This window comes from Tasmannia lanceolata, unplaced genomic scaffold (assembly GCF_043159265.1).
Source record: "Tasmannia lanceolata isolate RefF3 unplaced genomic scaffold, GAP_Taslan_0.1 ptg000020l, whole genome shotgun sequence".
NCBI lineage: Eukaryota > Viridiplantae > Streptophyta > Magnoliopsida > Canellales > Winteraceae > Tasmannia > Tasmannia lanceolata.
The window spans coordinates 30,770,601-30,785,409 of NW_027518697.1; the positions used below are offsets into that span (position 1 = coordinate 30,770,601).

Genomic DNA, 14,809 nt, shown 5'->3' on the forward strand with positions numbered 1-14,809 from the left:
CAATGGTTTACCATGAAATGAGTTACCCCCTTGTATTTACCCTCACTGGAACATTCCTTAGAGATTTTGATGGGAAAATACTCTACTACCCCCAACACCGATCCAGCCAAACAAGGTTAGAGCATCGTGATTTCATACACTTAAGAATCATACCTGGTTTTTTATAGTGATTTTGTACCAAAATGTTGCCATGTTTACAAGATTTCAACCAAAATTTCGGATCAAAACTGTAATGTTTCCATTTTGCTAATGATCGAAACCAAAACTTTAAACTTTAAACCTTTCGGATCAAAGGAGCGATGCCTCACAAGCCAGGCTCTTAGATCTGAAACTTTATGGTGAGCAATCCTTATTAAAGAGACCATTGGTCAAAGAATAAACAGGGCTAATTAGAAGCGTCGTATCAACCTGGATATGGATTAAGTGTACGCTAATTCGTCTGATTTGGGTTTCGGGGAGTCATCTTTCCACATTAAGTACCTTGGAATCCAGCTCTAAGTTTGTGGTATCAACCTCCTTGTGTGCATGACTGGCATCCAATGGTGGGAAATAGTTGAATCCTGTCTCCAGTTTTGGAAGTGCAAATAACTTTCTTTACCAGGGAGGATTATTATGCTAAAAGAAACTTCATCTAATATCCATACTTATTATCTCTTACAAGATCCCCTCCAAGTGGCAAGTATGATTGAACAAAATTGCTTATAATTTCCCGTGGAACGATGACTCAACTATAAGGCGGGTTCATTTTCTAAATTGGGAGATGATGTGTCACCCTAAAAGTGAGGATGGTTTGTGTATTAAGAACATCAGTGCCCAAAATCTTGTATTAACAGCCAAATGGTGGCGGATAATCCTTACTGGCAATAAGGAGTTATGGTTCAAGGTTGTCTATGACAAATACCAAAAGTCCAGACTGAGCCTTAAGCTTGGGTAGTGGGTTGAGGTCAAGTCCCACTTATGAAAGAGCTGAAAGTTGGTTTTCAAACCATTTGCCAATCTTATCACCTCAATTGTTGGTAATACGGAAAATAACCATTTTTGGCTGGATAGATGGTGTGGTGGACCTCTACTTACTTCTTTCCTGTACCCATATAGTAGGGATGCTCTAACCTTGTTTGCGAATTATGTAGATGGATCTCGCAGAAGTGGAGTCATCATTCCATATTTGAAGGAACTTCACATAGAGTCGTTAATGTGAGTTTTTTGGACCTTTCAGGCAGGATTAATAGTCATCACTTCTACTACCATGAGTTTGATGATGAATTGATTTGGAACCCGAAAAATGATGGCACCTTTTCAGTAAAGTTGTTCTATTCAAATTCCAATTGATTCCTTTCACCTTCTTCATGAAATTTTTCTGAAGGATTCATTTAGACGACCCCAACTAGTTTGGGGCAAAGGCTTTTTGTTGAGTTGAGTTGAGTTGAGTGCATCTGGTCAACGATTTCCCAACACCTAGAGCTACAGCTTCTCTTTGGAGATTGCTTCAAAACAAAATTCTCACTGTGACAAATTGATCAAGAGAAATATTTTCTTGGATTAGGATTGTGTTTTATGTGTCTTTCATGTTGACATTGCTTGTCTTTTTATAAATTGTACTACGGAAGCTTAAATTTGGTTTTCTATGGACTATTTAACTTAACCCGGAAGGAGCCTAAATTGTACCTTTGTTCTATTGTTTTGGAAATGCAGGCAGGAAAAAACTGGCAATACAAAATTTATTGTTAATGGGAGATTCTTCTCCTGTCTAGCCTTAATATTATGTGGAAGGATTGAATTGATTGGATATTTAAAGATATTATGATTTGATTGGATTCAGATTGGTGCAGAGCTTTCCCTCCCTTCACGCCAGCCAGATTTTTGGGTTCCCTAGAGATTGGGTGGATTAAACTTAATTTGGACGAAAGCAGAAGATTATTAATTCTAGAGTTGGTCTTGTGTGTACATCCAGGATTGGGGGTGCTTTCTCCGACTCAATTCACAGCTTATTCTTTTATTTTTATTTTATTTTTTCAGGACCATCCGGTTACATTGACACATTCACTGTTGTTAAAATCTTACAATTTACGATTTGAATCTTATAACAGAGAACATGACCTTGGATAGAATAGAATGGAAGAAAATGATCCACGTAGAAGAACCCAACCAGAGCCAGGATTAGAGCCTGATAGATTCCTTTCACATTCTTCATGAAATTTTTCTAAAGGATTCATTTAGCCAACCCCAACTAGTTTGGGACAAAGGCAGAGTTGAGCTGAGGTGAGTTTACAATTTGAATCTTACGATTCAAATCGATTCGTGGGTTGAACGATTCAAATCGGACGAAGAATCTTTTTTCGTAAAAATCTTACGATTCGACTTTGAATCGTGCGAATTTTACGATTCTTTTTGGGAAGTGATAAATCTGCCCCTTTGGATTACTTGGGACACCCAATAGCAAGCTATCAATGACTGCATAGGGGCTGATGTACTTCACGTCAGAAGCATTCAATGGGGCTGATTGCCACGTACACTGCTGGTGGGTGTCCCAAGTAATCAAAAGGGGCATATTTATCACTTCCCTTCATTTTACGATTCTATCTGTTTTGAATTTTGAGAAATGAATGTGATTTCAAAATGAAAATCATTTCAAGATGCTTTGTTTATGCTGACATTTCTTTGTGTGATGATTATTATAGATTTGAGTATTTGCTTTGTTTACTGTTGTGATAAATTATATAATGATTTATTATATGATGAATATAGTTTGTGCTTTGTTTAGTAATTTATTGTGTGAGGAATATGGTTTGTGCTTCGGATTACTAATCATGGAATTTATATTTAATTTAATAGTTTCAAATGGAAAATAGACAATTACTCATTTTATTCTTATTTTTCACTTTTTTATATTTTTTAATTTTTTTCTCATTTATATATATATATATAGCTTAAAAAATCTTACGATTTACGATTCGAACCGGTTACGATTTACGATTCGATTTTGATTTTCAGAACACATTCCAAGCAGAAGTGAGGAATCTGCTTTATTTGAGTGTTAAAGTTGTAAATTGAAGGCGATTCTCTCAATACTATTCAGTGGCTCCATCAAGAAGTTGCTCCCCTTGGAGATTCAAATTAGTCTTCAGATAGATTTTTGATATATTGGGAAAACAGAGTGTATTTTTTCCCATATTCATAGAGAAGGTAATTATACCGCCGACCGTCTCGCGAACCATGGTGCCTCCCATTGTTTTGAAAATGTTACGATTTACGATTCGATTTTACAATTCAAATCAAATCTTATGCATAACGATTTGAATCCCATGATTGAATCTTAATTTGTATGAATTGTTAGAAGTGTGTGTGGGAGTGTAATCTAGCCATAAGGGCATGGTAGTCTTTTGTATGTTCTCTTTCCTATAAATACATAAGTGAGGGAGAGGATACTCACTCTTTCTCTTCTTCCTCTTTCTTTCTCCCTCTTTGGTGGCTTCTAACATGGTATCAGAGCCCTAGGGTTTGAGACCCTAGGGACCACCTTGCAAGCCCCCTTCATCCTCCCATCTGCTACAGTAACCCGCTACAGTTCCACCACCACCACCACCACCACCACCCTCCACCTCCTCCTCCACCACTACCGAGAATCCCTCACTCACTCTCTCTTCTTCCTCTTTCTTTCTCCCTCTTTGGTGGCTTCTAACATGGTATCAGAGCCCTAGGGTTTGAGGCCCTAGGAACCACCTTGCAAGCCCCCTTCCTCCTCCCATCTGCTACAGTCTAAGAAGCACAGGTACTCTCCGGAGGCCCACGTACCCATGTCGGGTGCTCTTGGGTACTCTTTGGGTGCGTACCGGATACACAACCGGGTTTATGTACATATCGGGTGGGCACCCGGTTCAAATTAAATCGAAAATTACAGATTTACAATAGAGGGGTTGTCCCAATTAACAAAAGGGGGGTTGAATATATCAAAATATCTATAATATATATCCCATAAATAAAAACCTAACAATTTAGAAGTAATATTAGATTTTGGTGAAGTAATATTAGATTTTGGTGATGTTATTGTTATTTGATTGTTCTCCAATTAAATTTTTTGAATATTTAACAAAATATTTATTTTTTTATTTTTATAAATATATAATAAAATATAAAAAATTCAGCGTACCCCCAATGTACCCGTATCCTTTTTAAATCACATATCCAAGTACCCGCACCCTATAGCAAGGAATCGAAGCCGCGGAAAGAGTTATGGGGACTAAAATGTTTAAGCCATGGAGGAAAGGGACAAAAAGAAAGTAAAAAGGAAGAAATGGAGAAGAGGACTAGGGTTTTAGAATATGTAAGGCTTCAAATGGTGGAGGTTGGCGTGGAGGTGGTGGTGGTGGTGGTGGTGGAGGAGGAGGAGGTGGAGGGTGGTGGAACTGTAGCGGGGTACTGTAGTGGTTGTCATCGGAGCCGCAATATTCTCTCTTGGCTCATCTAGTGGCCCCTCTTCCTTTCGGGCACTACAGTTGTAGTGCTTGAGCTCCTTCTTCTTTCTCTTCATGGATCCTCCATTTATTGCGGATCCCTCTCTTAGCCTAACCTCTTCGGTTCGTCCCTCTACATTATCTTCAGCTTCCTCTTTACCTAGCTTTTCTTCATTGGTGGATAGTTCATTCCCACCTCATTATGTGCCCTCTCTCATGGAGGACTATTCGAACGCTGAGCGGTGCCTCGTTAGCACCTCTACTCATTCTGATTCCTTTGATGGCTCTACTATTGCTGCCTATAGCAATAGTGATCGTGCTACCCGTGGTGGCGGTACCTTTGGCCGTGGTCACCGCAGTAGTGTACATGTTTGTGGCCGGGATCTTATTGGTGGTCGTCCCCGTCCACATTGCTCTCATTGTTGACGAGAGGGACCTTATCTTGACACTTGTTATGCTCTTCATCCCAAGCTCCATCCGCCTCCTGAGCCTCGCATCATTCACTCTGTACACCATTTGGCTTCTGCTCCTTCAGCTATATTGGCTTCCTCTTCACAGCACAGTACAGCCGCCCCTTCTGAGGGCTTCTTTCTCTCTCGCGCTGACTATGATGAGTTCCAGCACCTTCAATTATCCCGTCGCCCACAGAGTGCCGTCTTTGCCCAGCCAGGTATTTTCCCTGCCCTTTTTCTTTCTAGCTCCAACTCCTGGATTATTGATTCCGGGGCATCGAGCCATATGACAGGTACTTCTTCATCTCTTAGTTCCTTTTGGCCCCTATCCTCGTAGTCTATTACTCTTGCTGATGGGAGTACTACTCCTATATCTGGTATTGGCAGTATTTCTCCATGCCCTGGTCTTACCTTATCCTCTGTCTTATGTGTTCCCAAGTCTCCTTTTAGCCTACTTTCAGTTAGTCAGCTTACCAAACATCTTCATTGCTCTAACTCATTTTATCCATCTTATTGTTTGTTTCAGGATCTCTCGATTGGGAAAACGATTGGTTCGGGACGTGAGATGGATGGGCTTTATCGTCTCAACTGTGGCCCTTCCAATACTGTTTTGCACAGCTCCATCGATGGCTATCAGTCGCACTGTCGCCTTGGTCATCCTTGCCACGAGCGTCTACAGCACACCACCATTGTTCCTACCCCCATTCAGCCATTTCAGTGCAAGGCCTCTGAGCTTGGCAAACATCATCGTGTGTTGCTTCCTCCTAGACTTGTTAGTAGAGTCTCGCACCCTTTCGAGTTAGTACACTCTGATGTGTGGGGTCCCGCGCGGACTACCTCTCTTTTTGGATACGGATATTTCATTGTCTTCATTGATGACTTTTCTCGCATGACTTGGCTTTATCTGCTTAAAGACCGCTCGACGGTTTTCTCTGCCTTTCGCACATTTCATGCCGATGTTACAAATTAGTTTGGTTGTTCAATCAAATGTTTGCGCACTGATAACGCTCGAGAGTACTTTTCACAATCTAATGGCTTCCAAGAATTCCTCTCTACTTGTGGCATCATCCACCAATCTTCATGTGCTCACACCTCCCAACAAAATGGTGTGGCAGAACGTAGGTTGAGATCTTTACTGGATGGGACCCGCACTCTTCTCATTCAAATGCGGGTCTCCAAGACCTATTAGGGTGATGCCCTCCTTACAGCTTGCTTCCTTGCCAATAAGCTTCCTTCCTCTGTCCTTGGTGGTTCATCCCCATTCGCCTTGTTACATCCCCAGCATGACCCTTTTCCTCTCACTCCTCGGGTCTTTGGTTGTGTGTGCTTTGTCCACAACCTTGGCCTTGGATTAGATAAATTGGACCCTTGCGCTAAGCGATGTATCTTTCTTGGGTATTCTCGAACCCAGAAAGCTTATCGGTATTACAGTCCTTGCTTACATAAGTCATTTGTCTCTGCCAATTTCACCTTTTTTTAGTCCGAGTCTTACTTTATCACTCCTCATGAGGATCATCTCATAGTTCTTGATTCGGACATCCTGCTTCCTCGTCTAGCTCTTCCAGACCCCATACCTTCTCCTTCCTCATCTCCTTCTTTGCCGGTCCCTGAGTCTTGCATACCTTCTCCTTCCTCGGCTCCTCCTTTGCCGGTTCCTCCATCTAGCGTTGTTTATGAGCCCTCATTACAGACTCCAGAGGCTCCTCCTCCAGCTCCTACGAAGACATATCAACGCAAGTCTAAGTCTACAACCCATCACCCTCCTCCTGCGAAATCGACATCTCAGCCGAAGATCATGACTACCTCTTCTCAGGTACCTGCAGATTCTCCCATTGCCTCGCGTACTCGTTCTCATAGTACTGCTCATCATTTTTTTGAAATGGATAGTACTGCTCATCATATTTCCTTAGTTGTTTCCTATGACTCTCTGACCCCTATGTTTCGGAGTTTTGTATCCTCTTTAGTCTTCTGTTTCTGTGCCACAGTCCTTGCCAGCAGCTCTTGATCATCCTGTTTGACATGAGGCTATGGACCTTGAGATGGAGGCCCTTCAGGCCAATCATACATGGGATTTGGTTCCCCTTCCACCTGGAGTTCGGCCAGTCGGGTGCCGCTAGGTTTATGCCGTCAAACACTTACTTGACGGGACAGTTGAGCGCTTTAAGGCTCGCCTAGTTGCCAAAGGTTATACTCAAACCTTTGGAGTTGATTACCAGGAGACATTTTCCTCGGTTGCCAAAATACCATCTGTCAGGGTTCTCCCACTTGCGGTTAACAATGGCTGGCCCCTACATCAGTTAGATGTGAAGAATGCCTTCTTACATGGAGAGCTTATTGAGGAGGTGTATATGGAGCAATCTCCTAGGTATGTTGCTCAAGAGGAGATGTCCTCCTCAGTGTGTCGGTTGCGGCGATCTATATATGGCCTGAAGCAGTCCCCTAGAGCTTAGTTTGGCCAGTTTAGCGATGCTATCATGCGCTTTGGCATGAAGCAATGTACTGTTGATCACTCTGTCTTCAGTTATCAGTCGGGTGTTGGTTGTGTTCTATTGATAGTGTATGTTGATGACATTATCATTACAGGCAGTGATTCAGTGGGGATACACAAACTGAAGACATTCATGCAGAAAGAGTTCTCAACCAAAGATCTGGGACGTCTTAAATACTTTCTTGGCATTGAGGTTGCCCATTCTACTAGAGGTATCACTCTCTCTCTCTCTCTCTCTCTCTCTCTCTCTCTCTCTCTCTCTCTCTCTCTCTCTCTCTCTCTCTCGGTGGAAATATGTGTTGGATCTTTTTGAGGAGACAGGTTACCATGGAGTGAAACCTGCCTCAGTTCCTATGGACCCAAATGTGAAACTTCTTCCAAAAGAAGGGGATTTGTTAGATGATCCTGGCAGATACAGGAGGCTAGTGAATAAGCTCATATATCTTTCAGTCACTCGTCCAGATATATCATATGATGTTGGTGTTTTAGCCAACATATGAGCTTACCCCGTACTTCCCACCTAGCAGCAGTGATTCAGATTATTCGCTACTTGAAAGGGGCACCAGGGAAAGGCCTCCTATATTCAAGAAGCATGGGCATATCAGGTTGGAAGGATTTTGTGATGCAGACTGGGCAGGATCTCCTGCAGATAGGAGATCCACCACCAGATATTATACTTTTGTTGCGGCAATTTATTGTCATGGAAGAGTAAGAAACAGGACATTGTTTCCAAGTCCAGTGCCGACGCAGAGTACTGAACTATGTCCCATACTAGTGGAGAACTCCTTTGGTTACGTTCACTCCTATCTGAGATTGGTTTCTCCCCATCTTCTCCAGCTCAGCTTTATTGCGACAATCCTGTCTTCCAAGAGAGAGCTAAGCACATAGAGGTTGATTGTCATTTCATTCGCCAGCGAATTCATAGAGGCGAGATTCATATTTCCTTCACTCGGTCTGTGGACCAACTAGCGGATGTTCTTACTAAATCCCTTAGTAATGCAAAATTAAATAACATCTGTAACAAGTAGGGAATGTATAATATATACATTCCAGCTTGAGGGGGGGCGTTAGAAGTGTGTGTAGGTGTGTATTGTAGCCATAAGGGAATAGTAGTTTTTTGTATGTTCTCTTTCCTATATATACATAAGTGAGGGGGAGGATCCCTAACTCAGTCTCTCTTCTTCCTCTTTCTTTCTCCCTCTTTGGTGGCTTCTAACATGAATCTTACGATTTTCGATTGAATGTTACGATTTAATCATAAATCATACGATTCATGTGATTTACCCAAATTAAGTTTTGTATAAATAGAATAAGACTTTCTTTCAAAAGATCTCATTTCCTTTCTAGATAACAAGAAGCCTTGGAAATCCCTCTCATTAGAATGAAGAAGGCAAAGAAGGAGTACGAATTCGAACGGATCGAACCAATCAAGCACAGTAAATGTGCTTGAGGCAATTGCTACATCAATGTGGGAGAAGACTATAATGAGGACAACACCGACCACTCTAGTCTTTTATGATTGATATTTGTCATTTAAATGTTTGAGACTTTGAGAATTGATATCTTGTGTCTTTTTTTAAAGATTATTATACAATATGCATGGGTTTGGATAAGAACATGGTTTGAAATTTCAGCCGAAATACCAAAATTTCAGCTAAAATTTCTTATTTCAGCCGATACCGAAACCGAAAGTAACTTGAATCGGTGTCGGTTCTAGATTTCAGCTGAAAATTCGGCCAAATGTAATTTTACATTTTTTCCGTAATTTCAAATTTTAGCCGAAATTTCAGCCAAAATTACTGAAATTTAGGCCAAAATTTTGGATTTTTCCAAAATATTTTTTTACCAAATGTCGACAGAAATTTCAATTTCGGTTAAGGCTGAAACCGATACCGAAACTGAAATTTCAAACCTTGGATGAGAAATAGATGAATAGTATGTGTCAGGTTTGTTAGCAAACAATTCGTATTATGATATTGAATGGCTAATGGCAGTTTCTATTTGAATTAACGAATTTGGATGAAAAATGAATAATTGGCTATTTTTTATTATTTAATTTGTTTATAATTTATTATATATACAAATATTTATTTATTTATTTATTTCTGAATAAATCTTATGATTTACGATACGATTTACGATCCGATATGATTCGACCCATATTACATAAACTCAGTTAATCTAGCCGAGTTTCTAGGCTTTTAAATTATGCTTACGATGACCAAAAGTAAGGGCTACTGTGAATTTATGATAAATGTGCATGTAATTCCTTCGAAAGAATAGCAACAAAATTACAGTTGGAGTGTCTTTCCATTTGCATACATTTATCATTCAGAAATAATAAGAGAAATAGGATTCTGATTTTCAAAACATTGGTGCCTCCTGCCCTGAGTAATTGATTTGGCACAGTTTGCCCAAGATGTAGCTATCGAAAAAAAATTTCGAGGTTGTTTCTTTGCTTTAGCCTTTGGGGGGCAGCATTGTTGCTCCCTACTTTTATTTTATAATAATTTTTTGTAGTTCCATTTTGTTTATTACATATACATATTAAAAAAAAATAGAAACTTCTTGGTAAATCATCAAGAAAAGAAACAACTTAAGATTGGATCATGTGACAGAAAGAGAAAGTATAGAAATTTCAACCAATTTACTTCTTGCTGCCAGGTTTTGCAGATCCACTTGTTTTCTTGGAAATAAACATTAAGTTAAAATAGTAACAATTCTAAGAATAAGTAACATGACTGACTATGAATCATCAAACATCACACCAACGTCCAGTTATGACACAAAAACAATGTCTACTAAACATCAAAAGCCCTGCAAAATAAGTAGGAAAAAGAAATACAGAAAATGGCAAACAATGTACATCTTGAATGGCAGAGCAAGCTTGTGCTACAGAACAACTCAAAAAAGTCTATACAAAATATTTACTAATAGGCAGGGCAAGCTCTTCAATTCTGGTTATTGGAATAAGAGTTTATTTAGGGTTTTAGGTTTACGAGAGGGGATATAACTAGGGGTGCGCATTAATCGGTTTAAACCGAATAAACCGACCGAACCGAATTAATTCGGTCAATTCGGTTCGATTTCAGGGTGTGTCAGTTCGGTTTCAGTTTATACCAATAAGAATTTCAGTTTTCGGTTTCGGTTTCGGTTTCGGAAGGAACAAAATTCGGTTTCACCGAAAACCGAAATTTCAATTTGAAGCTTTTAAATTTCGGTTTCCGGTTTCAGTTCTAGAGACCGAAAGGGCTTTACTTATCCACGCCCCCTTTTTCTCACTTTGGACAACCCCCATTGGTCATTATATATTTATATGAATATGAGATTCAAGGCAAGAAGACAAAGACAACTAGACAAGTAGGTTGTCCCTAGTAAAAAATAGGATTCATAATTTTATTTTCTTTTTTTCAAAACCCACATTCATAGTGTAAATTGCAAAACAGCAAAAGACTTTTAGGCAAAAGCTAGGGTTTTTTGTTGTTTCTCCTCTCCTCTTCTCTCTACGACTCTCCCGCCGCCTCATGCCCTCATCTCCTCATCTCCTCATCCTTTTCCATTTAAGAAGAAATATTGAAAGGAAGAAGCTTTGATTTTTCTTCATGTAAGAAGAAATACCCAAAGCTTTTCTTTTATTTTATTTTATTTTATTTTCCTTTCCTTCTCTTCTCATTCCCTCTCTCTTTTCCACAGGAACGCCCAGATTTGAGCGGAGAGAAGTGCCGGAATCTGAGAACACCATCAAACCCTCTTCTTCAACGTCTCTACAGCTCTACTCGTCTCTCTCGAAGCTCACAGAGGTACGCATCTCTCTCTCTCTAGCATTATCCTTCTTTTCTCTTTCTCTCTCTCTCTTCTTTTTTTCATTTTTGGTTTTGGATTTGTACTATTCTCTTTCTCTACCCGAAAGGATAGTAATACCTTTCCCCTTCTTTCTTTTGCATCCATAGAAATCACCACAGCATTGTGTTTTGTATTTGTGATTTTCCCCCATCAAATTTTTAACAAAAATACAGGGGAAACTGGAAAGGGGCATTTATATCATTTTCAAATGATTACGAAATTGCATTTCACACTTCATTTGTTGGATTTAATCTGTTAAGCATACCCCTTGCATTAGGAAATTGCAAATTTGTAAGGATTAAGGTCATTAAGCTATTTCATTTCTTACAAGGGAAATAGCTATTTTAGTTGGATTAAAACTATCATTGTTGGATACTTGGATTTAAAGTGCTTAACAGAGTTATTTTTCCATCAATGGTGGCTACTTTGTATCATATAATCACCTCTAATGGCGTTTTAATCTGTTGGATGATGTAAAACAATTTTAATTGGAAAGGTTTTCACTATTCGGTTTCCATACAGTAGGAAAACCGAACTGAAACCGGATATGATAGCAGGATTATCACTATTCGGTTTAAACCGAAATTAACCGAAACCGAAATTTTCAGCAGGGTTATCACTATTCGGTTTAAACCGAAAAAACCGAATAACCGAAATAAAATTTCGGTTTCGGTTAATTTCGGTTTTCAACTATTCGGTTTCGGTTTCGGTTGGAATTTTTAGGAACCGAAATAATTTCGGTTCAACCAATTCGGTTTTTTCGGTTCGGTTTAAACCGAATAAGCACCCCTAGATATAACAACAAATATTAGTTAAAGAAGAGCTAAAAGAAGAGTTTATAATGTAAGAAGAGCTAATGATAAAAGAGGTACACATAATATTCAATAATAAAACAGAATGTCACACTTGACACTGTTAAAAAATGTGTCACCACGCCTACATTAAGTCCGACACTTCTAGCCGTACATTTACCTGTCGAAAGGAGTGACAACACGTGTCGATAAGGGTGTCATGTCGGACACAACATGACGCATATATCAGCGATAAATTCAAAGTGTCGGCTAAATCATAGGTTACAATTAATTATGACCACATGTTTCAACAAAAGGTTAGTGAAAATTTAAAACATGATAACTTGAAGATCATATTCCAGAACATTTTGAGCCGATACTGAAAGATTAAACCCAGAAATAATGAGAAGACAAGATTGAAACAGCAGTAACGAGAAGGTCAATTATCAACAGAATTAGCATATCCAAAACTACAAAGTGCAGTGTCGTAGAAACTTCTAGAAAGAGGACTGCTCAAGGAAACAAGTGCACACCTCCCCAATCATCTGCATTTGTTTGCCAAGCTCATCAGAATATGGGTACAGGTTTGCTCCAAAAGCTTCACATATCTTAAGAATTTTGGTCTTTGCTCTTTCTCCGGAGTAGAATACCACGAATACATTTTTCTCAACCTGTAAATGGATATTATAAATTTACAAGAATGAGTTGCAAAATCCAAACCTAGGAGTGACAAATAAAGAAATAAATTGGTGAATTCTTTACACATAGGGATGCACAAGAGTAACTTGGTTAATTGAATAACCACGGCTTCATGAATAATAGAAAAAAAATTTAAAAAAAGAAAAAATCATTCATCAATACCAACTATTGTGACAAAATTTAAGGAGCTAGAAACTTGATATAAACATAAGTGATGGAGTAGATTCTGTGAAGATGGTAGTTCTTGTGCATTTTAATTTCATTTGGACTATAAAACATTTCAAACCGTGATCGAAATAATTGAATATTTCTAGGTGGATCCTCAACTCAACTCAACTAAGCCTTTGTCCCAAACTAGTTGGGGTATATTGCTAGGTGGATACACGAAATGAATATCGTTGAAGATTATATAAGGGAGATGATCCCCCCCCCCCCCCCGCCCCACACACACACACACACTCCGTAGGATTATGCACCCCTTTTAACGTGATTTGACATCAAAAAGCGTTAAAGTCTGCCACAATTCACTTTAAAAGGGGGACTTCAAGAATTAATTTTTCAAACACTGCGGCAACTGAAACTCTGCCACAAAACAGAATTTTCTCAACTTACTATGTGTAACATAATTTACACTTCCATGTAGACTCCTTTCAATTAATTAGTACCATGGATTCAAATTTCGGTTTCGGTTTCGGACCCTACCGAAACCGTTTTTTTTTTTTTTAAATTTCGGTCATTTCAGCCAAAATTTAATACCATGATTAGTGCATGTTACCATTGTCCGTTACCACTGGCAGCACAAGGCAACAGATGATAGAAGGAAAAAGTTTGGTGGCCACTAAGAACTTATATTATAAGTAACCAGATTAAAAGTTTAATTTCAATCTCAAACATTTATCATACATAAAACAATACAAGGAAATCAAGAACGTAAACATTAGCACCACAGGTTATCACTGAAATGGGGTCAATAGAAAAGTTCATTCCGAAAGAACACCTTCAACTAAATTTTTAAAAGCTACAAAAACGAAACAAATTTAAGATAGTAACCTTCTCCCCTGACGCTGGATCGGTGACAGGACCGTCAACCACAGCTTGCTTGAGAAACATATTACCCCTGGTAGCACGGAATAGAATCCTTTCAAATGCCATTGACTTTTCTTTTGGTACAAGGCCACTGATGTATCCCAGCTTAACTTGCTTTGAAGGATCTGTCAGCATTTCCTGGACAATGATAAAATTTAAAGTAATATTCCAAGGCAAAAGATAGAGGATTTTGTTTTTTTTTTTTTTTTTTTTTTTTTTTTTTGAATGGCAAGGCAAAAGATAGAGGTTTCAGCTGATATCAAGAAAATAGGACAATTACAAAACTATACTTGCTCCAATAACAAAGGACTATCAATAGATCCTTCCCCAAGATGACGTGATTCAATTTCTCTTTGCTGAGCTGTAGCACTACTGTGCGCTGAGTAAAAGAACTCACCGGCCTGAAAACAAAGTCAGAATCCATCCAATGACATCCAGCCTGACTAATAATTAATTCAAGAATGAAAAAGTATGAGACTAATAAAGAATCTCCACAAGTATACAATTGCAGTGCTTCAAACGAATTGACATATGAGACTCATATATACATAATATTCACTACACACATAGATATAGATATGCATGCATCCATATAGGGGAATGATATCTGTGCGATCATGTTTTGATAATGGGATGAACTCACATTGTTTTACATGTTTTAACCAGCTGTCAAATGCTATAACAATTGACAAAAAACTCAGCAGCCAATCAGAAAAGTGTAAATCAAAGTGAGGGAAAAGTTAGAAAAGTGGGGCCCAATGTCTCTTCTAAGGAAGATAACATGTTGCTAATATCTTTCCGTGAATACGTCTTTAACAGCTAATCAAACAAAGTGTAAATTTTAGAAAGAAATGCAAATATCATGTCAGATGCAGGTGCTCTCCCGCTAGAATGCAGCAGACAGTTTTTTACGCTGACTATTGGACTACTAAATGGAATCATCTCGAAAAGTGATGAACTACGAAGTTGTAGATTTTTTTGCACTCTTTCCAACAAGAA

General features: G+C 38.9%; 1 protein-coding gene across 1 annotated transcript in view; it reads right to left on the minus strand.

The window, feature by feature from the left end:
- Positions 1-14,809, minus strand: part of LOC143854138 (V-type proton ATPase subunit a2-like) — an 89,710-nt gene that overhangs the window by 30,749 nt on the left and 44,152 nt on the right. Inside the window, exons 5-7 of the mRNA XM_077363944.1 lie at positions 14,101-14,211; positions 13,775-13,948; positions 12,559-12,696 (exon numbers count right to left, since the gene is read on the minus strand). Of these exons, the coding sequence (XP_077220059.1) occupies positions 12,559-12,696; positions 13,775-13,948; positions 14,101-14,211 (423 nt within the window). The remainder of the gene's footprint in view (positions 1-12,558; positions 12,697-13,774; positions 13,949-14,100; positions 14,212-14,809) is intronic.